Below are 21110 nucleotides of genomic sequence, written 5' to 3'. Positions count from 1 at the left end.
TTTGATAAACGGATTGTGATTAAATTGATTATATGCAATTGCATGTTAATTCATTATAATAGGAGTAGCTAACCTAGAATCTTGAATTTGATTGCATGATATCCTTGATTTGAACAAGAGATTGTGAATTGAGTATTTCATTATTGAATGTGGTTTGATTATGTATCGAGTAATGTTAAGTGCATGAGAAATCCAAGCTTAGTATTGTCCGTTGTCTTCCTATCACATGATATTGATCAGACATATAGTCTTTGCATATCCCGTCTGTCTCTGTGATTCCTTGTTGCGTAGTTACCGATGGTTTGGTGAATTCCCGTTCTCCCTAGTGTCTTAGTTTATTGATTTATTCCATCTTATTAGTAGTATTTTAGAACACCATTTTCCATTGATTTCGAACTAGCTTAGGTTTAAGATTGATTTGCAATTACTCTCGTTCCTCGTGGACCGAACCTTTATTTGCCATTGTACTTGGTTATAGGGTGTTCGTATAAGTATTGTTTGATTGAGAGTTAGATTGTAGCGACCGAGATAACCCTTGTCAAAATGGCGCCGTTGCCGGGGAGCGGTGTTTGTTAATTGCTTTTTGATTTCTTGAGTCTAGTTCATCATAAAAAAGCACAAAAAGATGTTTCCCTTTTGGCTACACTTGTAGCCCTGCTATTTAATTGGTTTGGTTAGTGTGTATGCGCAGGTCTAAACAGAGAGAATTAATACCCTTCGATCCAGAAATCGAAAGAACTTTGAAGAGCAATCGTAAATCTCGATTGACGTCATCAAACTCTCAAGGAAAGGAACACAACACACAACAGGTTCCAATGGCAGACATACCGCGCCAACCCAATCGGCCAGCACCACGACCCCTTAAGGAGTTGGGAACTCCTGGGGCGTATAGAGCTTCAAGTGGGATTGCTCCACCCACTACTGAGGCCAATGCTTTCGAGATCCGGTCGGCTATGATCACCCTCATCGAGAGAAGGAAGTTTAGTGGTGCCAATCATGAGAGCCCTTTGGCTCATTTGAACGAATTTGAGAAGTACTGCAATACCATCAAGGTTAATGGGGTGAATCAAGAGTTCGTGAGATTGAAGCTTTTCCCCTTTTCACTTATTGGGAGAGCTCTCGAATGGTTAGAGAAGGAGGTGAAGCCGAACTCTCTACACACTTGGGATGATGTCACGACAGCATTCTTGGGAAGATTTTATTCCCAAAAGAAGACGGCCGATGTTAGAGCTTTGATCCAGGGATTTCGGCAAAGGAGTGGGGAGTCAATCTACGAAGCATGGGAAAGGTACAAGGAGTATCAAAGAGAGTGCCCTCACCACGGAATCCCAACATATAAAGTTTTACAGATTTTCTATGGAGGATTGAGTCCTCAAGGGAAGACTAGTTTGGATGCGGGAGCAGGTGGCCCCATTATGAACAAAACCGAAGAAGAAGTCATTGATATCATAGAATATGTGGTACGACACCACATGGATTGGCAAGATGGAGAGCGAGAGGCCATGAGCAAGAGTGGAGGAGCGGTCTATTCGGTAGACCATCTAAATGCAATCGGGAATTTGACATCGCAAATTATAAATCTAGGTAAGGAAATGTCAATTATCAAAGAGAAGCTCAACGATCCACCGCATCAAAATCTTCCATCCTATTCTAAGGGACCAGGTATGCACTCTAACTCTAATAATATGCCTGCTGGATGTATATTCTGTGAAAATTGTGGGTCTTATGACCATGATACCTCTGCCTGTAACGGAGATTCCAAATTTCAATCCAACTATAATGATGGTAATGAGTGTGATAATGAACAAGTCAATGCCTTGTCTTATGATAATAGACCTAGGAATGACAATAACAGATATTTACCACCTAATCAAAGAGGGAACAATTATAATCAACAGGGTAATAATTCTGACTACCAACAGCAAAACCAGTGGGGAAACAGGAACCAAAATCCCAAGGGTCTTATAATCAACATGGTAATTTTGGTAATCAGAATAATTACCAACAAAATGCAGGTAATCAAGGGCAATACAATCAGAACATGAATGCTAATAACAGGGGAAATTGGAATAACAATGGTAACAGGAACAACTTCCAAAATCAAAATCCCCAACAGTCTAATGCACGTGGCTCCCGAGCCTCTAATGACAACTAAAATGCTCAAGGACCATCGCAAAGGACTAGTTTGGAGGAGATGATGGAAGCACAGACCAAAATGTTCAACACTTTCATGGCCACCAGTGACAAAAAGTTTAATGAAGTGATGACACATAATAAAATGCTTGAAACCCAGATTTCTCAGTTGGCTAGTGCTATAAAGGATGGGGTTGGAGTGTCAAAACTCCCACCTCAAGGTATTGACCCTAAAAACTCTGTAAGTGCTATCACCACTAGGAGTGGAAAGACATTGAGGGGGAACGATGAAGTAGTACCCCCTAGGAGTCAATATGTGACTACACCTACCACTGATACTGTTATAGAGAGTGAGGAGGAGAGGACCGGAGAGAATGATAAAACTATAGAGGTCTTAAATGAAAAGGAAGTAACACAAGTCAAAGAACCCAATCTATTGCAAAAACTTCCTTACCCCCATAAGTTTGTGAGACATAAGTTGGATGTTCAATTCGGTAAGTTTTTAGATACTTTGAAGCAAATTCACCTTTCCATACCATTCACCGACGCTATAAAACAAATGCCTAACTATGCTAGGTTTTTGAAAGATATTTTGAGTGGCAGGAGGAATTGTGATGGGGTGGAAACTGTTAACCTCACCGCGAATTGTAGTGCAATCATCATGAACAAGATGCCTCCCAAATTGGGAGACCCAGGTAATTTCTCAATCCCTTGTGCTATTAATAAAATGAAAATTGATAATGCATTATGTGATCTTGGGGCTAGTGTTAGTCTTATGCCATATTCTGTATATCAAAGATTAGGGGTAGGAGAACTTCTTCCTACCAACATTACCCTACAGTTAGCTGATCGTTCGATCAAATTTCCTAAGGGTAAGGTAGAAGATGTTCCCATACGAGTTGGGAAATTTGTGATACCTGTGGATTTTGTAGTTTTGGAAATGGATGAAGATAATCATATACCTATTATTCTTGGGCGACCTTTCCTAGCTACCTCTGGTGCTCTCATTGATGTGAAGAGTGCCAAGATTTCTTTAAAGGTAGGAGAGGAGGTCCTTGAATTTGATCTGAACAAAAGCATGCAATATCCTTTGTCTACTTCCGAAAACTGCATGATGATTGACACTATTGATTCGATTGTCTCTAGTATGCATACACTATTGCTTTCTACTAACCATGATCTTGAGCCAAGTGATACCGATGAGAGCAGGTACATAGAGGAGCAAATGCTAGAGGAAGATGATGGTGATAACGGTTTCAAGGAAATTACACCCATGTATGCACTTGCTAAGGCCACCACAAAAGAGGTAAACGAGGCCCCTAAGGTAGAATTGAAACCTCTACCATTACATCTAAGGTACGAATTTCTTGGCCCTGATTCAACTTATCATGTCATTGTGAATTCTTCTTTAGATGCGGATCAAACTCGGAAGTTGTGTGATGTATTGAGAGAGCATCAAAGTGCCATAGGCTATACCATTGATAACCTCAAGGGTATTAGCCCCGCTATATGTATGCATCACATAACTCTCGAGGATGGTGCGAGGCCTTCTATTGAGAGGCAGAGGAAACTCAATCCTCAAATGGGGGAGGTGGTGAAGAAAGAGATCACCAAACTTCTTGATGCAGGTATCATCTTCCCCATTTCAAGCTCTAGATGGGTTTCCCCTGTGCATGTTGTACCTAAGAAGGGGGGAATGACTGTAGTTGAGAATGAGAATGGTGAGCTCATCTCAACTAGAACGGTGACCGGCTGGCGGATGTGCATAGACTATAGACGTCTAAACGCATCTACCAAAAAGGACCATTTTCCCCTCCCTTTTATTGATCAAATGCTCGAAAGACTAACTAGGCACAAGTATTATTGCTTTCTTGACGGTTATTCGGGGTTTTTCCAAATACCTATAAACCCGGATGACCAAGAGAAGACGACTTTTACTTGTCCATATGGTACTTTTGCCTACAGGAGAATGCCTTTTGGACTTTGCAATGCACCGGGCACCTTTCAACGGTGTATGATGAGCATTTTTGGGGACATGTTGGAGGCCGAGATGGAGGTTTTCATGGACGATTTTTCTGTTGGGGGAGCCTCCTTTGATGATTGCCTAGTGAACTTGGGGAAATGCCTACAACGGTGTGAGAGAGTGAATTTAGTCCTGAATTGGGAGAAGTGTCACTTCATGGTTGAAGAAGGTATTGTCCTCGGTCACAAGATCTCAAATGCAGGCATAGAGGTGGACAAAGCAAAGGTTGAAGTTATAGAAAAGCTACCACCACCGGTCAATGCAAAAGGGGTAAGACAATTCCTAGGGCGGTTATAAGTGACAACGGGTCACACTTTGTGCATGGGGCCTTTCAAAGGATGCTTCGAAAGAATGGAGTACATCAAAGGTTCGGGACAACCTATCACCCTCAATCTAGTGGGCAAGCGGAAGTCTCCAATCGACAGATAAAGTCCATCCTTGAGAAGACAATGGCGAAGAATAGGAAAGATTGGTCCGATAAGCTTGATGATGCACTTTGGGCATACCGGACTGCTTTCAAGACCCCAATAGGCACCACCCCATACCGCTTGATCTACGGGAAAGCATGTCACCTCCCGGTCGAACTAGAGCACCGCGCTCAATGGGCTATCAAGAAGATAAATTTTGATCTAGCAAGCGCGGGAGAGCAACGGATGTTGGACCTTCATGAATTGGAGGAGCTTCGGATGGACGCATATGACAGTGCGAACCTATACAAGTCCCGATCTAAGGAGTTCCATGACCGGAAAATAGAGCGGAAGGTGTTCAATGTTGGTGACAAAGTCCTCTTATATAACTCTAGGATGAAGCTCTTCCCCGGTAAGTTGATGTCAAGATGGAGGGGTCCATTCACTGTCAAAGATGTTTTCCCTTCCGGTGCGGTTGAGCTTTATGATTCTAGTGGGTTGTAATCCTTCGTGGTTAATGGGCAAAGGTTGAAGACATACTATGAGGGAGCCCGTGTTGGTGTGATAGATGTGTTCGAATGCGTTCACAAGAGTTGAATGTGACCACGTCAAGCTATCGACGTTAAACTTAGCGCTTCCGGGAGGCAACCCGATTTTCTTGCTTTTACTAGAGTAGTTTCTTTTGTTTTGTAGTTGGTTTAGCTCCTAATTTGTGTGAGTTTTGTGTGCTCTTGTGTGTTTTTTTGCAGGTAGAAGATTGGTTAGAAGTCGGAATGAAGAGAGTGATGAGTGCCTTGAAGGAAAAGAAAACCTGCAGACTGCAGCAGACAGCACGGCCGTGCCATCAGACAGCACGGCCGTGCCAGAATCCAGCACGGCCGTGCCAAATTCTGCACGGCCGTGCCAAACCTCAAAAGCCCACTGACATTCTAGCACGGCCGTGCCATTTTCAGCACGACCGTGTCGAGTACTAGCACGGCCGTGCTAATTTTAACACGGTCGTGCCATCTGAAATTCAATTTCGCAAAAAGCCTGCCAAGCCAACACGGCCGTGCCAAACCTCAGCACGGCCGTGCCAGTTATAGCACGGCCGTGCAGCGCGGGTTCCGGATAGTTTTTCGTGTTTTTTAAACACGATTTCACTCACACTCTCTCATTATTCTCCAACTCTCCTACCCTTTTTCTCTCTAAACTAACCCAAACCCCCAACCTCCTCCCTCAATTCCTCAAATCAAACCCTAATACCCCATATTCTTCTTTCAAGATCTCGGCACCCTCCTTGCATTGGAGCATTTTTCAAGTGATTGGACGCAAAATTCGGCCCTCTTTGAGCTCGCCACAACTCCACTTTGTGGAGTCCTCGGTGAATTCGTTCTTAAACTCATTGATTTTCGCAATTTTTGTCCAATTTCATTCGTTTTATTGAATATTTGTTGTTGAATTGTGCTTTATTGTTGCAAGTTTGGGTGAACTAGTAGTGTTAGGGTAGTACATTGCATGCTAGGATAGTTTCTTGCTTGTTAATTGGTATATTGTGCTTAATTTCTTGAATCAAACATGCCTAGAACAAAGACATCGACTAGGAGACCGGGTCGGGACGATGCATCCTCATCCATGGTTCCACCCACGGTGGACACCATGGGTGTTGTTTTTAATAACCCGTCCTTTTTGGACAAATTTGTAGGATTATCCCACCGACCGATCCGGCCTACCAAGTTCTACGACCCTTTAGCCGCTAGGGCTCTAGGGATCGAAAGCGACATGGTTCAACTATTTTCATTTACCAAATTTGATTCTTTCCTTACCATACATGCTCTCACATACAAGAGGCTTACCCTCGAATTTTTGTCTTCTTTGTACGTGCATCGGGATGAGAATAACTCACCCCGGTACTTGTCCTTTCAACTAATGAACTCGGGCACCATTCAAATGTCGGTGGCCCAAGTTAATGTCGCCTTTGGGTGGAAATCCGACCTGAAATATGGTCCTAAGGATGGCCACTCAAAACACTACAACTCCGGGTTGTTTTGGCGGCAAATCACGGGGAAAATGGATAGAGATCCCCGTAGGGATAAGGCGACTTCCATCGTCAATCCCGCCTTTCGGTTGTCCCACAGGACCTTCTCCTCTACTATCTTTGCTAGAGGAGATAGTTCGGGTGTAGTCTCCATTAGGGAGTTACAGTTTATTTGGCACCTCACCCGTGGGGACGGGCGTCTAGACATGGGAGCGTGGTTACTAGACCACCTCGACGGTGTAGCCCGGGGTAGGGGTGATATTACTATCGGTGGCATGATCACCATTCTTGCGCAATATAATGGGATTGATTTTTCTGAATTGCAGGCTATCCCAGGCACTACGAGGCTTAATATGCGCACCTTGAGAGCCATGCAGTGGCTTGAAGGGACATCCCAGCCGGATTGCTATTTGTGGCTCGTAGCAGGCAAGCCATACGCCTACTTGCCCGATCCGGAGAGGACGGTGGTTTACAACAAAGACAACTGGATCTTCGACCCCGACTTCGCCTGGCACGAGGACGGAGGCACGGAGTATGTAGACCGCAATCCCCAGCCTCACCAGGGGGATGAGCAGGCCCACGGGGGCCAAGGAGGTGACGATGCTGATGATGATGATGATGACGAGGAAGGTGGCCCGGATGCGGCCCAGCAGATCCCGGCGCAAGACTTCGCCTGGCTCCGCCAAGGAATGGAAGATTTGAAGCTCGAGGTAGCGGATTTGCGCCGGTCGAACGAGGATATGACCTCCGCCTTCAGAGACTTGAAGAGGAGTGTTGATGATATGGCCTCCCGTTTCCCTTATGGCCCGGGCGGGCCTAGCTCGTGATCCCTTTCCCTTTCCCTTTAGTTACCTCCCTCTCCTTACTATTGTAAGTCCTTGATGTATAAACATTGAGGACAATGTTTGATTCTAGCTTGGGGGGGGGGGGGTCTTACTTGTATTCATTCTAAAAAAAAAAAAAAATGGGTCTTACTTGTATTCATTCTAAAACAAAAAAAATAAAAAAATAAAAAAAAAAATAAAAAAAAATAATAAAAAGATTTACTGCTTTCCTAGACTAACCTTAACTTGTTTGCTAGTATGTCTTTCCTTTTTGCAGATTGGGAACATTCGAGACGCGGCACGAGTTTGAAGAACGATGCTATGGCCGTTAATTGGAGCTCCCGGGAAGCAAATTTGGTGAGATCTTTTCTTTTTTTTGTGTGCTTAGGATAGTTTAGTTTAGGAAGAAGTTGAATGGTTCGAGGATGTTTGATCGGTTCTAAGGAACCTGGGATCGTTGATGTTGATATCATTCGATCACTTGTTTGTCAATTGGGATTTTATGTGATTTTTATGCCTCGTTATGTGCCTTTCAACTTATTCAGTTGGCTTAGTTGTACATATGTTTGTGTTAGGTAGGAAAAGCTTCTGCTATGAGGATGTGTGGTTTAGCTTATATGATATGCCTCGTAGTCTTTTCCTATGTTTTTGGATCATAATAAACTTGTCTAATTGCAAAATTTTGGAATATTGTTCATGTTGGATTCGAAATGTGAATGAATGTGTATGGAATGTCTATTTCCACTTAAGCCAGTGATGAATACACAGTTCAAGTCTATTGTTGATCAATGTGGACGAGTCTAGGCGAAGGGTAGAAATAGAACACTTTTGTCATGTGAAACTCTATGCCTTTGGGCTGTGGTAAGATGGAGTCGCTTCCCGGTTGTGGATTTGACCCCCTTGATTGGTAGTTGCTTTATTTGTTAGATCCCGTGAGGTTTATTTGTTCTAGCCTTCATCATTCTTGTTGAGTGGCATATTTGGATCCTTGATTACGCATTTTTCGATCTTTGTGTTGACTAGTAGCTCCCGAGACCGACTTGACACTTTTAAGGGAGGAAGAGGGCACCTTTTTCATTTTTCTTATTTTGTTCCTTTTGTTTTGTTACAAATTGATTTTCTTTTTACATCATCTTACTTGCTAACCATGTTGAGCTTTAATTCCATTCTTGGTTAACCGTGTTACAAACCCGATGGCCAATGTTTTACCAACCCTTAGTTGTGAAGCGTTTACCTAGATAGGTTTGTTGAGCTTATTGTTTACTAATCAAGAAATAAAGTTTGATAGTTGGTTTGAGCAGGTGTGAAAGTGAGCCTAATTGTAAATATGTAATGTGAAAGTCATTTTGCCATCAATAAAAAAAAAAGAAAAAAAAAGAAGAAGAGAAAAGTCGTCCGAATTGTGAAAAAGGCAAGGACACATAAATAAAGTTTTGAAGTTTGAAAGAGGTCATTTGAGTGTGTATTATATGGATAATTTGGGATGTGTAAGAATGTGAATCAATGAGATTGTGGAAAGTGAATTACATCTTTTGAACTATTGTTTTTGAGAATTGTGATTCTTGCGCTTCATTTAGGAATTAACCCCACTTTTTTAAATTGTTTTCACCTACCTTACCCATTGCCAATACATTACAACCCTTTTAAGACCCTTAGACTTTAGAGGTGTTCGGTTCTCAAACGGTGGAGGGAGATACCTTTCAACCCTATGGAAAGATTATGCGTAATCGAGATGTCGGGATACCTTTGTTATTTCCTCAAAACATCACTTCTTCCGGTTCCTTCGAGGAATCACGAGGGGCCAATTAGGGTGGTGATTTGAAGCAAAAGGGGAGGACGTGGCCGGTTTGGTCGGGTTTAGAGGGAAGCATGATTTCTTTGTTCTCTATGCTTGGTTTAGGTCTTGTTCGCATTTTGATTAACGATATCTTGGATTGTGTGTCTCGTTGCTTGTTTGAGTGAGTTTTCCTTCCGTGCATGGTTGTTCTAAGTAGTATCCACGCACCAGCACGGCCGTGCAGGCCATTAGCACGGCTGTGCCAGATGTTGCCCGTGCCCGTGTCAGCTTCAGTATGAGCCCCGTGCTAGAGCATATTCAGCACGACCGTGTCATTTTTAGCACGGCCGTGCCAGGAAGCTGCACGGCCGTGCCATATATAGCACGGTCGTGCCAATTTGAAGAAGAAACCCGGTTTACTTACTGACAAGCTAGCACGGCCGTGCCAAATACAGCACGGCCGTGCTGATCCAGGGTTAACTGCGCGCTTAACTTCTCCGCATTAGAAGACGTATATAAGACCCAACTTTAAGAGGATTCCGAGGACAGTTTTAGAGATAGTTTTGAGAGTCTTTGTAGAGAGTTATTGGAGAACGTTCTTAGTATTAGAGATTCATTAGTTTTCTTAGAGAATTTTCTAGAGATTTAGTTTTCTTGGATTGATTTGAAGCAAGATTTGCGAAGATTCTTTGTATTATTCATTGAAGACGGATATCAAAGTTCTGAACTTTTCCATTGATTCGCATCAATACAATTGGTATTATTCATTCTTGTTTATTAATCAAGCTTTATTATTCCTTAATCAGAATTCATGTTTATATCTATTATGCTTTTGGAATTCATTATTGCTTTGATTATGAATATGTGTGAGTAGTCTCCTAGCTAGGGTTTCGGGATGAAACCCGGCCTAGGTAATCTATGTAATTGAGGATTGATTTTGATAAACGGATTGTGATTAAATTGATTATATGCAATTGCATGTTAATTCATTATAATAGGAGTAGCTAACCTAGAATCTTGAATTTGATTGCATGATATCCTTGATTTGAACAAGAGATTGTGAATTGAGTATTTCATTATTGAATGTGGTTTGATTATGTATCGAGTAATGTTAAGTGCATGAGAAATCCAAGCTTAGTATTGTCCGTTGTCTTCCTATCACATGATATTGATCAGACATATAGTCTTTGCATATCCCGTCTGTCTCTGTGATTCCTTGTTGCGTAGTTACCGATGGTTTGGTGAATTCCCGTTCTCCCTAGTGTCTTAGTTTATTGATTTATTCCATCTTATTAGTAGTATTTTAGAACACCATTTTCCATTGATTTCGAACTAGCTTAGGTTTAAGATTGATTTGCAATTACTCTCGTTCCTCGTGGACCGAACCTTTATTTGCCATTGTACTTGGTTATAGGGTGTTCGTATAAGTATTGTTTGATTGAGAGTTAGATTGTAGCGACCGAGATAACCCTTGTCAGACTTACATGAGCAAATGGCTCACGAGTCGCTCCTAACTTGGTCTTCGCCTGAGCTGGATCACCAAATACGTTCCAGATGTGCAGGGTCTCGTCCCCTGCAGAGGCTACTGCCAAGCCATCAGGGCTCTGTAACATGCATTCCAGAAAATCAGTAAAATACAAATAATGAGGTTACTTGAGAAATAGAAGCTGCAGTTCTCAATAAACCAAGAAAATTACCTGAGACATGTAAAGTACTCTGGACGTATGCCCAGTAAACTGCTCTGCCATCTGCACCAATGATGGGTAATTCCACAACACTAAACTGTTATTGGGAAGCACGTGTGAGCTCAGCAGCTCGCGCTCATTATTGCTCCATATTAAAGCTGAAACCTGGGATCCAGTGTTTACTGAGTTCAAGCATGCACCAGTATTAATGTTCCATAATTTTATGCATTGATCATTCATTCCTCCTCCAGAAGCCAGCATACTACTCTGAAAGGGACACCAAGCAAGGGCTTTGACTGCAGCAGTGTGGTTTTGAATCCTGTGCAGCCACTGAGTAGATGAATTTATTCTGGCCATTGACCGGTCCCAGATATGCACAAGGTTGTCGTTGCCTCCGCTGGCTAGATATTGGCTGATGGTGACCATTTTAACCCACAAACTTCACGCCGGTGTCCTCTGTAAGTTTCAACTATATGACTCCTAACTCTCAGGTCATTGTTGTTGATTCTACTGTCTGCTGATCCAGTAGTGAGGATTTTACTATTCCAAGCCAGTGAACAGATACAAGCTTGGTGACCTTCCCTTAATGTTCTCAGCTGCAAGAATGACGCGATAACAGTAAGAAATCAAGCCAAACATAAGACATATAAAGCAGATGAGAAACAAAATTACCTTTTTACCGGAAACAGCATCCCAGACTTGAACTTCAGAATTGTCCAAGCCAATGGCAATCAGACAGCCAAGTGCCCAACTCACAGTCGTTATTGTGCCTTCATCGTCAGATACAGTCACAAGCTCGCGTGCAGTATTTGTGGATGCATCCCACAGGTAAACTGTGTTTTTAAGAGCGATGGCAAGCACATTGTTCTTACCCCAGTCCAATAAATTCAAGTAGTAGTCATCTATTAAGCCAGGGCATTCTAATGTACGTTCTGAAGTCTGTAGAATTACAATTGCGAACAAGAAACGATCAAAATGGTGCAGGACACACTAACAAAGTAACAATACAGTCACATAGTCGTAAAATAAGATATATTATTCAGTGAACTCTTCAAATTAACGCTGTCATATATTCATAAGTCGAAAACATACTACGTATTATGTAACGTTTTTTGCTTAAGAATATCGGAAAATTGTTGCCAATACGTGCAAATTTATCATACATTAAAAGCAAAAACTTGTACAAACAAAACGATACAAAAGCAAAAACTTGCAAAATAAACTAACTTGTATGATTCACATCATACTTAAAACAATATAATTAAGTACCAATTTAAACCATAGATTGAAACAGATTGATAATCAAAGAGAAAAGTCTATATACCTGAGGAACACTGCGAAATCGCCTTCGAAGAGACACAACGTCCAAGTCAGAGGTGTTTAGGGGAAGTGGGGCAGGTGGTTTGTTACTGAAAGCAAGAATTCTAGGCCTGTTCATCCCAAATACCTTCTTCAAACGCTTCCGATACGCTTTCTTTGACGGAGAATACGGTGATTTCTCCATCTCCCTCTTCTTCTCCTTCCACCCTTCTGTCAGCATGTGGTGCGCATAATCGAAATCCATAGCTGATCTGTTTGGAATGAATCGATCCAACTCCAACTGATTTTTTCAAATCATTCACAAAACCCCCAAAAAAAATACACAAATTATCAATAGCTGTTAACCTAATTTCCGACAAAAATTCAAATTAAGAAAGAGGGGATTTTGATTCTTACATTTTATTTACTTCGATTTTGAGTCAAATTGTAGCGAAAGTGAATTGACATGGTGTAAAATCGATTGAATTGCAAAATTGCCAAATTCCGACGAATTCAACAAATCCCTGAAATTCAAATCAAAACAAAACAACACAACAAACAACAGAAACAACAGCAACAGCAACAACAACAACAACAACAACAATAAAAAAAATAATGCAGAAAGAAGAAATATACAGAGCAAATCAAAACAGAGTTAGTATAATAAAAGAAGAGAAATAGAAAGAAATAAAATGAGCGATTACTGAATTACGACAACGAAAGGTTGGCGATTGCAGAGGAGAAAGAGAAATTGAGAGCGATTTCAGCAAATTGAAGCGTGGACTAGTTTGATGAATGAAAACGAGGGAAATAGTTTGGCGAACAAATTGAATGTTGTAACGGTAAAATATGTTTAAGTGCGCGCTTCTGTTGTAATTGAACCGCCTTATTCCATAGTTAACTATGACCTGTCATTTGGTTGGCGCCACATTTAGGGTTCATTAATGGGTTAATCTAGAGGTGATAAAAATCAGGCCAGGTCGGACCTTAATATAATTTCGTGTTCAAACCTATAAAAAGGGCTTTTTCAGGTCGGGTTTGGGTTTTGAACTAAAATTGTGTTGTTAGGCTTGCCCAAACCTAACGTATTTTCGGGCCAGATCGGGCCGGGTCAATATTGACCACCTCTAGATTAATCCTATGTTTGCCAATGCAACGAAATGCATGTAATTTTTCTTTTATTTTTTTGTGAAGAAAGTGTATGTATTATTTTATTAATGGGTTGATCTAATCCTTTGTTTGCTTAAGATTTAAAAAAAAAAAAATGTCTAGTCAATAAAATTTAGGTTGCTGAATTTGATTCTGAAATCACGGTTCTAATAATAGTTAGACTTCGTTTGTTTTAATGAAAAATAACTTTTTGAAAAAATAATTCCTCAAGGGAAAGTACAATTGTAAAAATAATTTTCCTTTGTTTGTTTTCGTACAAGAAAAATTATATAGGATTGGAAACATAAAAGTGAAAGGGAGAATGCAAATGAAAGGAGAGGTATAAAATGTAAAGAGTAAGGAGGAAAATGTAGCATATCTTCCTTTTAGGAGAAAGACATTTGATATTCTTATGAGAACTATTTTTCACCATTGAAAAAATTACTTTCTATCAATTACAAACCAAACAATGGAAATTGAGAATTTTATTTTCTATGAAAATATTTTCCGTCAAAACAAACAGAGCTTTCGTTACTTTATCATTTACCTCTTTCAATGTAGTGTGTGTTTCAATTTTAGTACTTTGCAACAATTATGTAGTTCTTGACTTAAATGCATCCAATTCTATTGATTCCTTAGTTTTTGGATATCAAATTCTTTTAAAGACTTGTGAGGTAAAGGTGATAAAAATTTAACAGGAATAATCTCAGCTACATCTTGTTGCTTTTAAATAATTAAAACTACCTAGCATTAGAAAATAATTCTTACTATAAAATGAGCCTTCCATGTAATCGATTCCCGCTCCTTTTATCAACCAACTTCTCCTTGCAAAGCCATTCATTAACTCCCCGTGCACTACCATCACAACTCTTCCTTGTTGTTATAGTCATCCACACCACTTCCCCCCCCCCCAATACAATCACCGCCTTCAACACCTACCACTCCCCAACCTCATTTCCATTGCACCCCAAGTTCCCAACCACACTGTGAAGAACCACCACCTCTCCTCATATCCTATTCCGTTGTCCTTAACCAGTTCCAGCCGTACTTTCACAGCCCCTTCATCATAACATTTCTACAAGCCTCTTCCTCAGCCTATTTGCCTCCCCTTTAATTATCTACCTTATCAACTGAGCTGAACAGAAAAGGAGCATCAGATGGTAGACTATTGGCAAGTGTAGATGGGACAGAGCGTCTGGAGAAGTAAAGAGAAGTGGTTTGGTTTTTTTTTTTTTGGGTTGGTAATGACACTAATGAACATGAACCTCTCACAGGTCCATCAGTGGTGAGGTTGCAGGTGTAAGCGCACAACAACCATCATTGGTGAAAATAATTATCAAGCATGACTAGATACGTGAGAATCAACCATTACATACCTTTAATTAGAGATCAATAACCCTTGTTTAAAAAACTGTTTGTAAATTAAGGGGAACAATATTGCTCTTACTTTGAGTAGTACTCAAGTATTTATTAAGCACAAACACTTTGGAGCACCGCCACAGCCCACAGGCACAGTAGGAAATGCGAAGTAGAGAACAATGGACTAAGAAATCAGGAACAAGGGGCTAAACACATGAAGATACAAAGTTCAAATACATCCATTGCCAGTAAGATAAATCCAAGCTTTTGTGCAAGTATGCAATGAGACCAAAATTTTAACTATCATAGAAAAGGAAGGTACCAACTACATAGAAAGCTCAATACTAGCTCACAAAACAATAGTGATTTATGAATACGCAAAATACATTACTTGAGAAGCCATTAATATCAAAAGACAAAAGGAACTAAAGCGATACTAGAATATCCTAAGCATTGTGATATTGTTGATGCACAACTTCACATTTCGCTATCCATTCGCTTACTTCTCTGAGGAATTAGGTCCCCTCTTCTTGCCGAATCCAACAACTGAAATCAAAAGTATCATAATTAAAACGAGAACAAGATAATCAAGCACAATTCAGCTTATTGTGAAACCATTTTGACAACAAAAAGGCCAAAATGAATTAGAAAACTTGACAGCACAAGGTATGATACTCTTCTGTTTTTGCAGAATTGCAGGCAAAGGCCAAAGAAATGGTAACAAAAGAATGGCATTCTAAAATTATAATTAATGCAAGACCAAAAGACCCGAGTCTTAGAGCACAAAGCTGATAAAATTATACTCTATACTCGTATTAACAAAGACATTTAATTAACAACTAAAGAACTTTTTATTTTTTTGCATTCCTTCAACAACACATTCGAAACAACAAGTTGACAATGAGTTCTGTCGCTGAAAATACAATTTTAAACTACTAAAAACCTTTAGAATATAACACCTACAATAATTTCTAGCCCAGCACTAAACAAAAATCAATCTCCACTTAATAGAATACTTGACATAGCATCCCCAAAAGCTCCAAAATCCTAATGTGGTACAATACATGCTCCACACTCAAGGCAATTTGTTTCAAAGGGGTAGAACCATCAATTTAACAGTTGAAGTATAAACTTTGGTGAAAAGAAACAGAAAGAATGTAGCATTCTGAGGCCACAAACAACATGAGAAGAGTTTTAAATACAATGTCCTTGCTCTGCTAATTGGCAACTCCTAATCCAAAACAAATAACTCATAGCATTCCCCAAAAGCTCCCTACTCAAAGGCAATTTGTTTCAAGGGGATGAAACCAACAATTCAAAAGTTGAAACGAGTATGAACTTAGGTGAAAAGAAACAGAAAGAATGTAGCGTTTTGTTGGAGATCACAATCAACATGAGAAGAGTTTTAAATATAATGTCCTTGCTCGGCTAATTGGCAACTTCTAATCCAAAATAAAGAACGCATAGCATTCCCCAAAAGCTCCCTACTCAAAGGCAATTTGTTTCAAGGGGATGAAACCAACCATTCAAAAGTTGAAACGAGCATGAACTTAGGTGAAAAGAAACAGAAAGAATGTAGCGATTTGTTCGAGACCACAATCAACATGAGAAGAGTTTTAAATATAAATGCCCTTGCTCTGCTAATTGGCAATTTCTAATAACAAATAAAGAACACATACATTCCTTAAAACAACATCCTACAAACTTAAGAAGAAAAACCATCCTAAGGTTTAGTTGGCCAAATTCAAAGACTAGCAATTTCCATCCAACATCAAAAGGTATACATGAATTTTTCATATTCCAAATAACATTAAAGACCAGCTAAATTGTTAAAAATAGAAATGTACAAATTATAGCAAATTGTTCTACAAGAGCACATAGATCGAAATGCATGAATACAAGATTCAAAATTCAATGAATTATTCTTCAAATTAGCAGCAATTCACAACCCACAATCAACAAAAATATCCACTTCAAAGACTACAATCAAATTCAACAATCAAATTCATTCACTCCACTAATCAACATTTTCACAAACAAATCAATCTCAATCTTCTGACAATAATCACAGATTACAGAAATTCAACAAAAATAAAAAATAAAAAAAAAATGGAGGAGAGAGAAAAGGGTACCAGCAGTAACGAAACGGCGATTGTACTGCAAACGCTTGTGAGCGCGACCACGGGGCTTCTTCTTCTTATCTTGAGAAGCAACCTTGGGAGTTTGCCCTCTCACCTTACCGGCACGTGCCAATGATCCGTGAACCTTACCTGAAAAATCCAGTTATCATCAACAAATTATCCACCATTTTTAAGCTCAAAATCTGGAAAATTGATTTCAAAGAGAAGAAGAGAGATTTGAAGATTACCCATTGTTGTTGATTTTGTTGTTGTTCTGCTGCTGCTGCTGCGATTTTTCTCTCTCCTCGAGTTTGCCGGCTAGGGTTTCTAGGGAATGAGATTTGCAGTGATGAGAGGTTTTAAAGGAATGATAGAAAAATTATTAATTTTAAAAGTTTAATAAAATGGAGTTAGGTTTTTGGAAAATTTTAGGCCCATCAGCCCATGCTCGTTTTACTTGAAACTTGAAAGGCCCGATAAGAAAGGTCGGGTCGAGTTCAAGTCGATTAAACGAGTTAGAAAGGGTCTCATTAGCGTTACTCGTATTGTACATTTAGTAGTCTACTGGTCTTAGTAATCTTATGGCACACTTTCCTTTTACGAGTATTATGTAATAGGTTTATCTTATACATAGTATGATATACTCAGATTTTTTTACTCCTTAATTTAAAAAATTTAGGTTGCGTTAATTTTTTGTCATGTTTAATTAGTTGATTGAACAAATAGGAGCAAGCAAAGCGAAGTGACCCTATAAACAAATTCACTATAAGAATTACTATCCATAATAACTTTAAGTTACACATGTAGCAAGAATAGCTTGCATCGCATGTGCAATGTCTGAACCCTAAAATCTCAATCCAAACTAGTATTTCCCATAAGTGACGCGCTATAATAGTAGAGGAAACAACACCCAATGACACTAAGCTACACCTTAACACATGCATCAATAAGGCACACAAGCATAGGGAGGTTGCCTCATATGGGGCTTGTTGTGCCGGGTATCTAGAAAACTATTCATGTAACACATGCCTTTAGAATGGTTTAAATTATGCTCAAACCTTATTTAATAAATAAGTGCGTAATAAATAAAATCAATTTTCTCTATATTGTCTAATTCCAGTTTACAATTAATTGTTGCAATAGAAAAAGTGAGACAATGTGTTGAGAAGAAAAAAAAAATTGAAGATAGATAATATGATGGAGAAGAGTGGAAAAAAGGCTTAGAGAAGACTAGAAGTGAAAAATTGATTATGAAGAGGGATAGTTTGATTGAGAAGAGCGAAAAAAAAAGAAAAAAAAAAGGAAGCAATAAAATTAGGTCAAGTTAATTTTATTGATTTAGAAAAGAAATAGAAAGGTCTACCTAAAACCGAACTATTTTCGAACTGGTTGGACCCAAAATAATTTAATCCAAATTCGGTCTGGAATCAACCCGAAGTTAACTTTAAATTGATTGTACCTGATAATTTACGATCCAAACCCAACTTGGTATCGGCTCATTATTTATCTAAAACCAATAAAACCTAATAATTCAAGACCTAGAATCAATTTAACTCGAAACGAAATCTATCCGAAGCCATTTATACCCGAGAATACCTCATTTCACCTGACCCTCATTCAACCTGATCAAAACTACCCACGACCCCATTAAACTCGACCCAAAACTTATTAGTTAATTAGTTATCGACTTATTGATTATAGTTGAGACCAAAGGGGAATTTTAAATAAAAAGTGTAGTTAATGAGGTTTTTTTTTTTTTTTTTGAGGAATAATGAGGGTTATATTTAATTGTTAGTAGAAGAGAGAAATTCTAAAACACAAAGATAATTTTTATACTTGTATAGAAAATAGCTCAATAATGGGTTTTAAATTACATGATTGATTCAAATTAAGATATATTCAAAACTGAATTGATTTGAAGTAAGACCTAGATGAATCCAAAATTACCTGATCCAAAATCTATTAAATCCATTTTGACCAAAATAAACACAATTAAATCAGACTCCGGGCTTACCTAAACTCAATATGACACGACCCGAATTTGACTTGAACATAACCATACCTAGACCCACCTTTGACTCGAATATAATTAAGCTTGACCCGACTTGATTAGATTTGTTTAGATAAAATGTCCCGTCATTACCCAATCCAAATACCCCAATCCATTGTGGGTCAATCCAAAATCCATTTGGGTACCCAAATTGATACCTCTACTTATTAGTACATTCATTATGTGGCAAACTTAGCATTAAATAATTGACTTTTTTTTATTAAATTAAATAATTGACTTTTAACTTAGAAATCAAATATAAAAATTGTCCCCTAGTTCTTTAGCTACACTACATTTACGGGGCGTTTGGTTGGAGGGATAGGAATAAGAGGGATAAGGAAGGAGGATAAAGATAGGGAATTGATAGGTGGGACAAGGATAAATAATCCTTATCCCATGTTTGATAAGTGTGAGAAATAAATTAAGGATAAGTAGTAAAATTATAAAAAAAATACCCTTACTAACTTCTACCCTTTCTCTTAGTCTTTCAATTTCATTAAGGGGTCGTTTGGTTAGGGGTAATCAGGAAAGGGAATGGGAATCAACTGGCCCGGTTCCCTTTGTTGATGTTTGTTTAGCACTTTTATTCATTCCCTTTACCCTCCCCATTACCCCAAATCCTTCCAACTTCATTCCCCACCCCCCCATAGGTATTACCATTCTCATTCCCTACCCACCTTCACACCACCACATCACCACCGCCGCCCCTACCCAGACCACCGCCGCCCCTCCCCGACCACCGCCCTCCCCTCCCCCGAGCCTCGCCGACCTCCCCTCCCCTGAAAAAACCTCCCCTAGCCCCAATCTCCCTTGACCCCAAAAACCGCCGCCCAGCCCTCCCACCACCCTCGAAACCCTAGCCGCTAAGGTTTCGAGGGTTGTGGGAGGGCTGGGCGGCTGTTTTCGGGGTCAAGGGAGATCGGGGCTAGGGCTTTGCGGGGCTAGGGGAGGTTTTTTCGGGGGAGGGGAGGTCGTGGCTCATGCGGCTAGTGGCGACGAGGGGGAGAGCCGGCGAGGGGAGGGGGAGAGCCGGCGAGGGGCAGGGGATGGCCGACGAGGAGTTTGGTGGCTGAGAAAGATGAAATGTGTGGTGGTGTGGTGGTTGTGGTGGTGGTGGTGATGTGGTGGTGTAGTGGGGGCATTGATTCCCTTTGTTTTAAAAACAAACAACAAAGCAAAAAAAGGGTATTTTCATTCCATTCTTCTCCTTTCCCTTTGTTCATTCCATTCCGATTCCCTCGTGCGAACCAAACGGTCCCTAAGGGTAATTTGGTATTTTAGCCTATTTTTTTTATCCCTTCCCCTTATACCACCCCCCTTAGTTATAGAAATGGAGGGATAAGGGGGTGTTTTAATCCCTATCCTCAACCCCTTTTAATCCCCATCCCTCTAAACAAACATTACTTTTCTTCTATACTCATCATTTATCCTTATCCCTTCCTTTTTATCCCCCTAAACAAACACCCCCTTAGAGTTATGGACCATCGTATGCGACAAGAAGCATTTGGTGAATATGACAACTTTTGTATAGATTTGCCCACCCTCATGTTCACAACCCATCTTCCCCACATAAACCACCGCCATCGTCAATATCCGCAACCCTCCCACACACAACACCACAGAAGAACTGTAGGGGTTAACTTTTACGAGTAGTTGGACTGACTAAGAAGACAAATAAAAATTTATTTATTTAACCTAAAGACTAATCATAAAATATTGACGGCTTGTTTAGTAGCCGGTAATAAATAATGGTAATGAAAATAAATTTTAAGTGTAAATTAGGAAGGAAATAATCGACATTGTAATCCTCATGGTAATGCACTTTTATACTCAAGCATGTCGTTTCTTTATATTTTTTCGTTACCACCCATAATTAGTTGGAAGGAGATATTAGATAAGGATGCAAATTTCTAAAGAAAAATGGTCAATTTAGGGTGAGATAGCATTACCATGACACACGGGAGTACTAAATTTATTCTCATTACCATCATATAGCCACCTACTAAATGAGAAATAGAACAATAAGAGCACTCACATAGTCACATCAGTGAGCATTTTTTTTTGCTTATGAGCAAAAATGGTGAGCAAATTTGGTAGAAATGGTACTACATCAATGAGGAAAATGAAAAATGCTCATGAGCATTTCAGAATTTGCTCATAGGATGAGCAAATTTCATGATGAATAGTAATCTCGTGGACCCCAGCATTCATTCAAAATTGATGAGCATAAATGGTAGAAATATTACTATATTAATGAGTAAAATAAA

General features: G+C 39.7%; 1 protein-coding gene and 1 pseudogene across 1 annotated transcript; both read right to left on the bottom strand.

Moving 5' to 3' along the window:
* Positions 1–10626: 10626 nt before the first annotated feature.
* On the bottom strand, positions 10627–12472 carry LOC110738562 (annotated as a pseudogene).
* A 2408-nt stretch (positions 12473–14880) lies between these two features.
* LOC110738637 (40S ribosomal protein S30) lies at positions 14881–17183 on the bottom strand. Its single transcript, XM_021919031.1, has 3 exons — positions 17042–17183; positions 16806–16943; positions 14881–15219 (listed from the first exon to the last, which is right to left on the bottom strand). The coding sequence occupies exons 1-3, from the start codon at positions 17043–17045 to the stop codon at positions 15173–15175; spliced, it is 189 nt and encodes a 62-aa protein (XP_021774723.1). The 5' UTR covers positions 17046–17183; the 3' UTR covers positions 14881–15172.
* Positions 17184–21110: the final 3927 nt, after the last annotated feature.

The sequence above is a fragment of the Chenopodium quinoa genome, unplaced genomic scaffold (assembly GCF_001683475.1).
Source record: "Chenopodium quinoa cultivar QQ74 unplaced genomic scaffold, ASM168347v1, whole genome shotgun sequence".
Classification (NCBI taxonomy): Eukaryota; Viridiplantae; Streptophyta; class Magnoliopsida; order Caryophyllales; family Amaranthaceae; genus Chenopodium; species Chenopodium quinoa.
Note: the sequence above shows the minus strand (reverse complement) of the source record. Positions and strands in the feature narration are given on the sequence as shown.